This window comes from Solenopsis invicta, chromosome 11, assembly GCF_016802725.1.
Source record: "Solenopsis invicta isolate M01_SB chromosome 11, UNIL_Sinv_3.0, whole genome shotgun sequence".
In the NCBI taxonomy this organism is placed as follows: Eukaryota; Metazoa; Arthropoda; class Insecta; order Hymenoptera; family Formicidae; genus Solenopsis; species Solenopsis invicta.
Genome location: NC_052674.1, coordinates 14533384 through 14546149, shown reverse-complemented (window position 1 = coordinate 14546149; position 12766 = coordinate 14533384). Strand labels below are relative to the sequence as shown.

The 12766-nt window shown below is 37.7% G+C and overlaps 2 protein-coding genes across 2 annotated transcripts; both read left to right on the top strand.

The window, feature by feature from the left end:
- The first annotated feature begins 646 nt into the window (after window positions 1-646).
- LOC120359014 (ataxin-8-like) lies at window positions 647-2207 on the top strand. The gene is made up of 3 exons (XM_039455209.1): window positions 647-735; window positions 1654-1962; window positions 2040-2207. Exons 1-3 carry the CDS (start codon window positions 729-731, stop codon window positions 2183-2185), a joined length of 462 nt encoding a protein of 153 aa, XP_039311143.1. The 5' UTR covers window positions 647-728; the 3' UTR covers window positions 2186-2207.
- A 2317-nt stretch (window positions 2208-4524) lies between these two features.
- LOC120358920 lies at window positions 4525-5514 on the top strand. The gene has a single exon (XM_039454800.1). It carries the CDS (start codon window positions 4525-4527, stop codon window positions 5512-5514), a length of 990 nt encoding a protein of 329 aa, XP_039310734.1.
- The last annotated feature ends 7252 nt before the right edge of the window (window positions 5515-12766 follow it).

Below are 12766 nucleotides of genomic sequence, written 5' to 3'. Positions count from 1 at the left end.
ATGTGCCACTTCGCGTAACCAACATTTATATTCATCAATTTCTAACCATTGTGGCTGAAATGTTTTATATCTTTGTTGTGATATTTCATCACTGTTTTCTAATAATACTTTTTTAAGTTTATTTTTATGACCCACAGAATCCATATGTCTCAAAACATATGCTGAATTGCATGACAAATTTTTATTGCATACAGTGCAATGGTAGAGAGAATTGTCGGATGGAACTTTACGTATCCAAGATTTATATCGATCATCGGAAAGCCAAGCTTCTAAGAAGGTTCGCTTTCTTTTTTTGATCGATTTATTGGACATTTCCGTATAAATTAAATAATAAATATATATAAATATTACCAATGTCACAGAAAGAGATTAGGATCCCGTGGTTCGTCACTCCCACAATATTTATTTACTAAATCCTATTCTCTTTCGGAATATGTGGGTGTGTGTGTTGTGAATGTGTTGTGTAAAAATTCGTTTTACCTTTTTGGTCGTAAATATTTGCCAACTGAATACAGAGCTCTAATCAGCAGCAAGACGTTGCGACCAAATAGATAACAATGAACATAGCGCATAGAAAAACAATTGAAGCATATTTCAGAACAGTGATGCTACATTTAGGCCGCGTCTCACTAATCGGTTGGTAAAAAATCATGTGGACGCGCGTTTATCGATGATCTGCGTCTCCACTGTCATTTGTTTATGTTCCTGCGACAGCGACGGACAGTGATATGGCAGGTTAGTTATAAATATTTTATTAATACTAACATACTGATAAAGTCAATCTATGTTATTTTAACGATTAAAGTAATTCTTTAACGGGATTGTGCGTCTAATAATTCAGAGACGTATCATAATTCAACGAATAAAAGAAATAATTCTTGATACAAAGGGTTATGTATATGTCTTGTTTTTACTAACGAATCTTTTACTACTAGATGAGCAATGCAAATTATAAATTGAATATCAATACAGAAAGTTAAAACGGAATAAAATTATTAATATATTCCAAAAAGAAATAACTCATTAAATTGATATCGCATGGATATTGATTTGATATAAAAATCATCTTTCTGACGTTGATTTTATTATCATTCCTCGCTGAGATTCGATTGTAACAGTGATAAAAAAAAATATAACACCTCAAAAAATTAAAAAAACATTTTTTTAAATACAGGTTTATGTCAATTCAAGAGTTTATTTTCAGAAGCAAAAAATTCTGTTTATGACTTTAAAAAAAAGAATTTTTTTTGCATTTCAAAATGAACTCAGACTTGATGACATAAACTTGTTTTTTTTTTTAATTTTCTGGAATATTAGATATTTTTATTTTATCATTATTAAAATTGCTCTTCAGCGATAAATGAAATCGACGTCAAAACGATGATTTTTAGATCAAATCGATGTTTATTTGACATTGACTTGATGAGTTACTTCTCTTTCGGATATATAAATAATTTTATTGCATCATAACTTTCTGTATTGTGTTATGCAATTTATAATAATTCACATAGCTTGCATTATCTACTTGTAGTATTATGTACATTATGTACATTATTTATATTTCAAACGAAATTATTGACATTCAATCTTGCTTCTAGAATTACTACATAATATATATTCATATATTTTTTATTAATATTATGTATTTTTCAGATAAACAGATCGTAGTCCGTCAAGGACCTTCCGTGCTCCAACGAAGATTGGAGCATATGGAGAGAAGTATGGAGGCGATAGAGAACATGCTGCAAGAGTGGCGGCAACAGCAGCAGCAACCGCAGCAGCAGATAGACCGCCTTGAACAAGCGGTCAATCTGCTGCTGCAAGAACGCCAGCAACAGCAGCCGCAGCAGCGTCAGTTGCAGCAACAGGAGCAACCGCAGCAGCAGCAGGAGCAACCGCAACAGCAGCAATTGCAACAGCAGGAGCAGCTGCAGCATACTTACGAGCGGCAGCAAAATAATAGTAATACAATATTTATATTTAAATATATGGATATATATAAAATATTTAGTTTTACATTTATTTATATTTATTTTTAGTCCGTAGAAATGGACCAGGACATGGGCGTTCCCGCGCCCGTTGGTACCGCCAACGCGGGATCTTCAGAGGCAGAGGCGGAAGAGGAAGTAGTAGTGGCGGAAGGGGAAAAGGAACCATTATTATTAACAAATATTATAATATTTAAATAAAAAATTTAATAAAATGAATATAAATGACTTTTTTTTATCCGTATATACTTATATACTTTTATTTTCTATTCGCCTACTATATTTTTATATTATTATTTCACCATTATTTTCTTTTTTTATGCGTTTTATTATAATTTCTCTGTTTAGTCTATATTGTGTTATTTTATTTTAGTAATTTTATTTTATTTATAAATATTTTTAAAGTTACATTTTTCTTTCTGTTTCCGTTCATGTCTCTGTTTGTTCTTAAAGGGCTTGGCTTACAACAGGGTAGAAACAAACGCACATTTATTTATTCATACTTTTTCAAAATAATATCGCTCAAAAGAGTGGATGTGCAAAATATTTTGTCCGTAAGGACATCGTTCAGAAAGAACGAGCGTGTAAAAACAATATAAAGTTAAGCGCACACACATACACACACACACACATACACACACACACACACACACACTGAGGGAAATGTAAAAAATTTATTTTGAAAGTGATATTTAATCAGTTACATTATTTTGCAATGTTAATTAATTCCATTTTTTATGTGACTAGTTAATATTGTAAAACAATGTAGCTGATTAAATATTACTTTCAATTCTTATTAATTTTAAGTATAGATAATAATTTTTTACATTTCCCTCCTGACGGAAGAGACCACCACCTTCTCGCGGTTTCCGTTGAGCAACACTATGTACGTTTGTGCAAATAAATATTTATGTAAAATAAAGTAAATCTAAGAAAACAGATTATCGAAAAAAAATAATTTCGGTAATAGTTGTATTTATTTCATAAAAAAAATGAGCATAATTTTTTGTTACGTGATACATTTTAAATAAAAAACGCGCATGGTGGCCAAGAGTGGACTTAAATATTAACACATTTTAATTGCTATATTAAAGTACTGAATATTGTAATCGCCAGAATTCGACTGAAGAATCTCGAGATTCGAAATCATGTTATAACAACAGTAACAGCCGTATGTGACTTCAGATCTAGAGTTGTCAAATTGGCGATGAGACGCGTGACATTTCCCGATATTAAATTATATGACCAAATCTTGTAAGCAACAATTGTGTAGGTACATTTAAAAAGATAGATGTAAAAGTATTGACCTTTTAGAAAATGTTGATAATTGTTCAATTAATTTGGAAATAGTATTTCGATAAAAATATAACGATATGCGATAGGTGAATCATCTTAATGATATAAAATTAAATTTGGAAACAAATTGTTCAATAATTAGGAAAGATACTTTTAGCTATGCTATACGTAAAACATTTAAAAGAATTTATCCAAGTAAATATTAACAAAAATGCACAATTAAATTTCTAAATTATGATGTAGAAATATTGCTGTATGAAATATTACACATTCAGCATAGTAACATTTTAAACAAAAAGTTAAACGATTTTTTAAATTATTTCAATACCGTTTGGTTTTTTATTTAAAGTGTCACCATGCTGAATATATTTCATGCTGCAATATTTCTACATTGTAATTTAGAAATAATTAAGCATTTTTTGTAAACATGTATACATGCTTAATACAGCTATTTTTTTTTCAATTTCTTTTCTATTTTATAAATATACCATAAAGATAAAAAAATCGATATATGGTCATGTATTTTTTATATATGCATAAGTAGAAAACGTGTATATATATAAATACATAGCGCGCGCGCGCAGCAGCGCGACGCGTCGTAACTCGGTTCCGCGATACGAAAATCTCAAATCGCTGATAGTTGAGAGCAAAGCTGCGCCTGTAACAAGAAAGAAAGAGAACGCTCGAGACAGAAAAAGATAGGTCGAGAAGGAGAGAGACCGCTTGAGAAAGAAGGAGACAGTAGAGCTCCCCACTCGTCGCCTTGGCTGCTCGACGTACGCCGATAAGTGGGGATAAAGTGCCAGCCGGTGCAAGTGGGTCTGTTCCCTCTGGCTGTCGGTGTGGCTGCAAATCGGCGCCTCAATGGCAACTCTGCCTAGAGGTCCTGTGTAAATCCGTGCAAGAACAAGTCTTTTCAGATGAATACAAGGCCTTATTAAAAGGTCAAACCATTAACCCGGCCAGCCGCTTATTGTCCCTCTCACCCTTCGTGAACAAGGACAAGCTAATCCGCGTGGGCGGTAGGTTAGGCAATTCTAATCTAAATTCTGATATGCGTCACCCTATTCTATTGCCACAAAATCACATTCTCACTCAAAGAATTATAGAACGGGAACACGTGCGTAATGCACACGCTGGCGCGCAGGCCACGATGGCCGCAGTAAGGCAGCGCTTCTGGCCAATATCTCTTCGATCGGTTACGCGAAAAATATTAAAAAACTGCGTGACGTGTTTCAAGATGAAGCCGGTGCCTTCGGAAGCAATCATGGGCTCATTGCTCGCCGGGCGCGTAAATATCTCAAACCCATTCGCGCATTGTGGCGTCGATTATGCCGGCCCCTTTGTGATTCGAGAATCTAAGCGACGCAATGCTGGAAATCACAAGGCATATTTATCAATTTTTGTATGCTTTGCGACAAAGGGAGTGCATTTGGAGCTCGTTTCCGACCTCACATCAGATTCCTTTATTGCCGCACTCAAGCGTTTTGTGGCACGTAGGGGTAAACCGGTCTGCATATATTCCGATAACGGAACGACGTTTGTCGGAGCTCAAAGGCAACTTAAAGAATTTTTCGACCTCTTGTCTCAAGATCAAACCCAAGCTAACATCAATCATTTCCTGCGTGATCACGAAACTGCGTGGAAATTCATTCCACCTAACGCGCCGCATTTTGGCGGACTTTGGGAGGCCGCAGTAAAATCGGCGAAGCACCACTTATACCGAATAGCCGGAAAGTCGCCTTTGACCTTCGAAGAGCTTCAAACAATATTCTGCGAAATAGAAGCGATCTTAAACTCACGTCCTCTAACTCCACTAAGCGACGATCCCAACGACCTGTCGTATTTGAGCCCAGGTCATTGTTTGGTTGGCACGGCCTTGAATAGTTTTCCTTACACTGATGTTACTGATGTAAGCGAGAATAGACTGGTCCGTTGGCAGCGTGTCGAACAAATCAGACAGCATTTTTGGCGCAGGTGGAGCCAAGAATACTTGCATACCTTACAGGAGCGCACGAAGTGGAAGATCAACAAGGGCGAACGATTAAGGCCTAAACAGATGGTCCTGCTCAAATCACAGGGATTGGCCCCCCTACAATGGTCAATCGGTCGAGTGGAGGAGGTTCATCCCGGACCAGACAACATCGTTCGAACTGCCACTGTCCGTACAGCGCGGGGTCTGTTTACCAGGCCATTGTCAAAAATTGCTATCCTACCCATTGAGGAATAGCACGTAATGAGATTTTTTTTGTAATCCGACCAAACAAACTCGCGTAATTTTAAGTTTATTTTGTAACCTGCGCCATTTCATTTCAGTAATTATTTCAAGTTTTCGAACAAGTTATTTGCGTTCAAACAATTATTGTAACATGCTCTTCCAGCAATCACCTTCTCAAACGATCACTCAGTGATCTAAGCTGTAACATGATGTTGAAAGTATGTCCTTTCAACGGAGGGGCGGCGTTGTACGATACCACGTATATATATATACATAGTATCTTTAATTTAATTCAATAAGTTTCGCGCCGTCCGGTATTCGCGCCACTCTTAGGCTCGTCCTGCGCCTTGCGAGCAGGCATCGCCATCTCTTGGGTCTCGCGACCTTTTTCCGCGATTTTCGTTCGTTTTTCGGCTGCGCCTTGTCGCCAAGCGCGAGCGCGACTTCACTTCTCGTTGTGAGCCGCCACGGTGCGTGTCTATAGACATTGTTCTCGTCATCTCTTGTGATCGTTTGTACTACGCGAAATACAGTTTTATACATGGTGCGCGGATTTTCTTCTTGTTCCCCACCCAGCGAGTACATCGTATCATAAAGGCAGCGGACATACAAAACGTAGAGAGACACATGTCTTTCGGCCACGGCTACCGAGCACATTCCGGTGGCACTCGTGGAGAGGCACAGCCTCACGATTATGCATAACTCGTTTATGCGCCGAAACATGAGTTTGTCGAAGAAAATTAGCTCCGAGAGGCGACGGTTCTTCGAGGAATTACACGCCCCAGCAAGGCGCAATTTTCCTCGAAGACACGTTATAATCAAAGGATTTGACGATCTGTGGCAAGCTGATGTCGTCGAGATGCGCCCATATTCAAAGTATTAGGAGTACAAATTGAAAACCGCCGTTTTTTGTCAAAATTTGAGGATTGATTGTTGAAAAATGGTTACATACTTATTCTTGAAAGTATTGTCCATCGCTGGCCACTACTTTCTCCCACCTTTCGGGCAGCATACGAATCCCGCGTCGAAAAAACTGCTCGTCTTTTGCGGCGATCCACGAATCGATCCAGTTTTTGGCCTCTTCGTAATAATGGAAGTGCTGCTCAGCCAGGCCATGCGCCATTGATCGGAACAAGTGATAATCTGAAGGGGCGATGTCAGGAGAATACGGCGGATGAGGTAAGACGTCCCATTTTAATGTTTCCAGATAGTTTTTAACGACCTGAGCAACATGTGGCCGAGCGTTGTCGTGCAGCAACATCACTTTTTCGTGTCTTTGCTCGTATTGTGGCCGTTTTTCCTGCAATGCTCTGCTCAAACGCATTAGTTGTGTTCGGTAGCGAGCTCCTGTGATGGTTTCACCCGGTTGCAACAGCTCATAATAAATCACGCCGAGCTGGTCCCACCAAATACACAGCATGAGCTTCGAGCCATGGATGTTTGGCTTGGCCGTCGATGTTGATGCATGGCCGCGGTAGCCCCACGATTTTTTTTGCTTTGGATTATCATAATGGATCCACTTTTCATCGCCGGTTACAATACGATGCAGAAAACCCTTCCGTTTTTGCCGTTGGAGCAGCTGTTCGCACGCGAAAAAACGCCGTTCGACGTCTCTCGGCTTTAATTTGTATGGCACCCAGTGTCCATGCTTTTGGATCATTCCCATGGTTTTCAAACGATGTGAAATAGCTTGTTGAGTCACGCCCAATGAATCTGCAAGCTCCTGTTGCGTTTGAGATGAATCTTCATTCAGTAATGTTTCCAATTGTGCGTCTTCAAACTTTTTCACCTGTCCGGGACGCTCCTTGTCTTCTACGCCGAAATACCACTTTTGAAGCGTTGGAACCATTCTCGACACGTTCTTTCACTAATGGAAGCCTCACCATAAGTTTTTACAATCATTCGACGCGCCTCAGCCGCAGATTTTTTCGAATTGAAGGCAAAAAGCAAAACTTCCCGCAAATGACGCTTATTGGGCACAAATTTCGACATTTTCGATCACAAAAAAATATATAACGCCGATAAAAATTCACAACTGCAATGATAAGGAATTGTTGCCAGATACCCAACCTTACATTTAAAATTTTTGATCTAACGTTTGGCGCCAGCTGTGGCGTTCTTACACTCTTTCACTTACACTTTTATTCTTACACTTACACTTTCTACACTTGTTACTTAGCAACACACTAAACATCTTTTGTTATTAACATTTACTTTTTTATTATTATTCTGCCTGTCAAAGAGTTTATACGTCTTAATAAATATCTCTTTATCAAATATAAATCTAGTGATTTATACAATAAGTGGCTACATATTTGGTGACCCCGACGTGATCACGGTGTGAGCTGGAATATCTCTTGACGCGGGAAGTTTGATTTCCGAAGTGTCATTTGGTGTCAACAAGAATCTTCGAATTTTGATTCCTGGATCGTCTTGGCTCTTCTCTGGAAACATCAAATCATTGATAAAATGCCTGTGGACAGAACTCCTGTTAAATCTGAGTTGACTCCGTCGACTTCGACTACAGCATCAACTGTGAGCCTTCAACAACAGGTCGGAACGGAAAATTTAGATTTATCTTCTGGTATAGAACATCAGTTATTGGGTGAGTCCACTCAGATCCATTCTAATGAATTTCGCCTGTTGAAACTTCCAACCTTTTGGCATAAGCAACCTAAACTGTGGTTTGCTCAGATTGAGAGTGAATTTACTGTATACCGTATCCGTTCCGAAGATATTAAATATAGTTCTGTTATTCGTCATCGCGATGAACAAGCTTTAGTCGCGATATCGGAAATTGTTGAAAATCCGCCTGAAATTGATAAATATAATCAATTAAAGAAAGCTCTAATTCACCGTTTCACGGATTCTGAAGAAAAACGTTTGAGACAATTATTAGCCGGTATTGAATTTAATGACAAGAAACCTTCAGAACTTTTACGCGAAATCCGTCAATTATCCGGTGGTTCTTTAGCAGACAACATTTTACATTCGATTTGGCTACAACGCTTACCATATAGAGTTCAAGCGACTCTTGCTGTTGTTGAAAACGTACCTTTAGTCAAGCTCTCGGAACTTGCGGATAAAATTGTTGAACGTGATACTGGTTTTCAAGTCGCGGAAGTTAATACGCAATCAACCTCTAAACAACCGGATTTTTCTGAATTGGAACGAAGAATTACTGCGCTTGAAGTTTCTCATCGTCGTGGCAGATCTTCTAGCCGTTCTAGAAGCAAATCAAAATTTAGATCACATTCACGGAGTAAAAAAACTATTTCTAAAGATCAGTCAATTTGTTTTTATCATAAAAAATTTGGTGATAAAGCAAAGAAATGTACCATTCCTTGCACGATGTCAAAAACTCTTACTGACTCTCAGGAAAACTAGAAGCGCCGTTGGAGATTGAGGCTGCTTACAACGGTTTACCTTGTCACCGCCTCGTAATTTTTGACAAATCTTCTAATTTACATTTTCTTATTGATACTGGCGCTGATATTTCCTTATTACCTAAGAGAGTTTTGTTTAAATCATTACCAGCTAATTTTAAACTTTTTGCTGCTAACGGTACTCAAATTCATACTTTCGGTTCTAAAACTCTTTCTTTGGATCTTGGCCTCAGGAGAAATTTCCGTTGGAAATTTTGCATCGCGGATATTCAACGTCCCATTTTAGGTGCAGATTTCCTCGGATATTTTAATCTCCTAGTTGATATTAAAAACAAACGTTTGATTGACTCTGTTACTGGCCTTAAACATTTTGGAAAGATCCAAGAAGTTTCACAATTATCTATATGTACCACGTCTCCCGACTCTCCCTATCACAGGATTTTAGCAGATTTTCCTGGACTTACTCGATTTGCTCCTCTTTCTTCGGTGAAGTCTCATGGAATTGAACATCGTATCATCACGGAAGGATCTCCTAAATTTTCAGTTCCCAGAAGACTTTCTCCGGAAAAACTCAAGTTCGCCAAGGAGGAATTCAAGTTCATGATGGAACAAGGAATTTGTAGACCTTCGAGTAGTACTTGGGCAGCTCCTTTACATATGGTTCCCAAATCGGAAAATGTTTGGAGACTTTGTGGCGATTATCGTGCGTTAAATTCGGTCACTGTTCCTGATCGTTACCCACTGCCTTATATTCAAGATTTTACCTCTGGACTTTATGGTAAGAATATCTTCTCCAAGATTGACTTAGTAAAAGCGTACTATCAAGTACCCGTCGCCAAAGAGGATATTCACAAGACCGCCGTTACCACACCTTTTGGACTTTTTGAATTTTTAGTCATGCCTTTTGGTCTTCGTAACGCGGCTCAAACTTTCCAGAGATTAATGAACTCACTGCTCAGTGATTTAGATTTTGCTTTTTGCTATCTTGACGACATTCTTATAGCTTCCAAAAATGAACAAGAACATATTGCCCATTTGCGCATTATTTTTAATCGTTTATTACAGGCCGGAATGTCAATTAATGTAGCCAAATGTCTTTTCGGACAAAAAGAACTTTCTTTCCTTGGATACCTAGTTTCAAGTCAAGGTATTAAACCTTCAACGGAAAAAGTAAAATCTATTATTGATTATCCTAGACCTAAGACAATTCATGATATGCGCAGATTTATTGGCATTATCAATTATTATCGTCGCTGTCTTAAAAATGCAGCCGAACATCAAGCTTTACTTACTGAATTTTTAAAGGATAGTCGCAAGAGAGATAGAAGAGTTATCACTTGGAATAATGAATCTGAAACAGCCTTTGAAAATTGCAAAGAAGAACTTCTTCGAGTTACTACTCTTTCTCATCCTGCACCTCACGTTCCTTTGATTTTAACTTGTGATGCCTCTAATTTTGCTGTTGGAGCGTCTCTAGAACAAACCATTGATAATGTTAATAAACCTATTGCATTCTTTTCTAAAAAACTTGATCAAACTCAGAAGAATTATAGCACCTATGATCGAGAACTACTTAGTATTTATTTAGCTATCAAGCACTTTAAATACTTACTTGAAGGACGTCAACTGATTATTAGAACAGATCACAAGCCTTTGATTTATGCTTTTCGGCAGAAACTTGATAAAGCATCTCCTAGACAGATCAGACAATTGGATTTTATAGCCCAATTTTCTACTGATATTGTTTATATTTCAGGCAAGTTAAATTCTGTAGCCGATGCTCTTTCAAGAATTGAATCAGTTTCAATGCCAATTATAGTTTCTCTTGATGAGTTGGCTGATTTTCAAAAAGAAGATGAAGAACTTCAAGACTTACTTTCTTCGAACTCTTCTCTTCAATTAAGGAAACTTATTCTTTCTGGCTCAACTTCTCCTATTTATTGCGATTGTTCTTCTGAACTAATTCGTCCTTATGTGCCTAAACCTCTTCGCAAGAGAATTTTTGATGTTGTTCATGGTCTTGCTCATCCCAGTGGTAGATCAACAGCTAAACAACTTTTGCAAAAATTTATTTGGCCATCTTTAAAAAAGGACATTAAAGAATGGACTCGTACGTGTCTATCTTGTCAACGCTCTAAGATTTCAAGACACACGAAGAATGTTCCTGTTAAAATCGCAATTCCTGATCAGCGTTTTCAACATGTCCATTTAGATTTGATTGGTCCCCTTCCATCTTGTCAAGATTTTCGTTATTGCCTCACGATTATTGACCGTTTTTCACGATGGCCTGAAGCTATCCCTCTTAAGGAAATTTCTGCTGACACTGTTTCTACAGCTTTTTATACTCATTGGGTAGCTAGATACGGTTCTCCTTTAACTATCACCACGGATCAAGGATCGCAGTTTGAAGCATCTCTTTTCAAGGCTTTAACCAATTTGATTGGTTGTGACCGGAAAAGAACTTCTGCTTATCATCCTGCTTCAAATGGCATTTTGGAAAGATGGCATAGGACTCTCAAGACTGCCATTATGTGTCATCAGACGAAGAATTGGTTATAATCTCTTCCTTCAGTTCTTCTTGGTCTTCGTTCATGTTTTAAAGAAGATTTAAAAGCTTCACCTGCGGAACTACTCTATGGAACCACTCTTCGGATTCCTGGAGAATTTTTTATTGAAGAGGATTTTCCTGCGGATCCTGAAATCTTTTTAGAAAAACACAGAATTCATATGAGGAATGTTAGATCTTCACCAACCAGTCATCACATCAAGAAATCTCCTTTTGTACATAAAAATCTTTTTGATTGTACTCACGTTTGGATTCGTGATGATGCTGTCAAGAAGTCTCTTCAACCTCCTTATTCTGGGCCTTTTCTGGTTGTCAAACGTATTTCTGATTATTTGTTCTCTATAAACGTTTCAGGTAATATTGTTAATGTTTCTACGGAACGGCTTAAACCAGCTTTTCTTCCGAGAGAAGATTTCTCCGCAGTTTCTACTTCCTTACCTTGCTCTTCTTCTACGGAACCTGTTACCAGTTTGGATGTTCCCGCTTCTATTTCTGTTCCTGTTTCAAGACCTTTAAGAACTTACCCGGCTAAGAAGAAAGTTCATTTCGCAACGTAGTCGTCGCTTTGGGGGGAGTACTGTGGCGTTCTTACACTCTTTCACTTACACTTTTATTCTTACACTTACACTTTCTACACTTGTTACTTAGCAACACACTAAACATCTTTTGTTATTAACATTTACTTTTTTATTATTATTCTGCCTGTCAAAGAGTTTATACGTCTTAATAAATATCTCTTTATCAAATATAAATCTAGTGATTTATACAATAAGTGGCTACACAGCATTTACCGCTGGCGCCATCTACTGGAAAACGGCAGTTTTCAATTTGTACTCCTAATATGATAGAGGTCATAATTACATACTTACCATCATCGATGCGTTAATTAAATACGCCTGAGCAGTACCGCTCAAGAGCAAGGCGGCTGACGCAATCGCCAAGATAATTTGAGAGAGCGGGAGATGTCCAAAAAATTTGCAAACTGATATGGGAAAGGAATTTTACAACGCTGATGTGCAGAAAGTCTTGAAAAAGCACGACATTAATCATTATTCTACATATTCGGTTTTAAAAGCATCTATAATAGAGAGGTGGCACACTTAAGAACGATATGTGGCGTATGTTTACACTTCAGAGGATGCTAAAGTACCGACATTTACAACATTAAAATTTCTTCGAATTGGCTTTACAGAATCACAAAATTTTTTTTAGAATTAAAATACGCGTAAAATAAAAGGGTGGAATAGTAAATTTACAAGAATATCGAGCAAAAATTAAATAAATGATTAAAAATTCATTAGTGTCGCTGTTA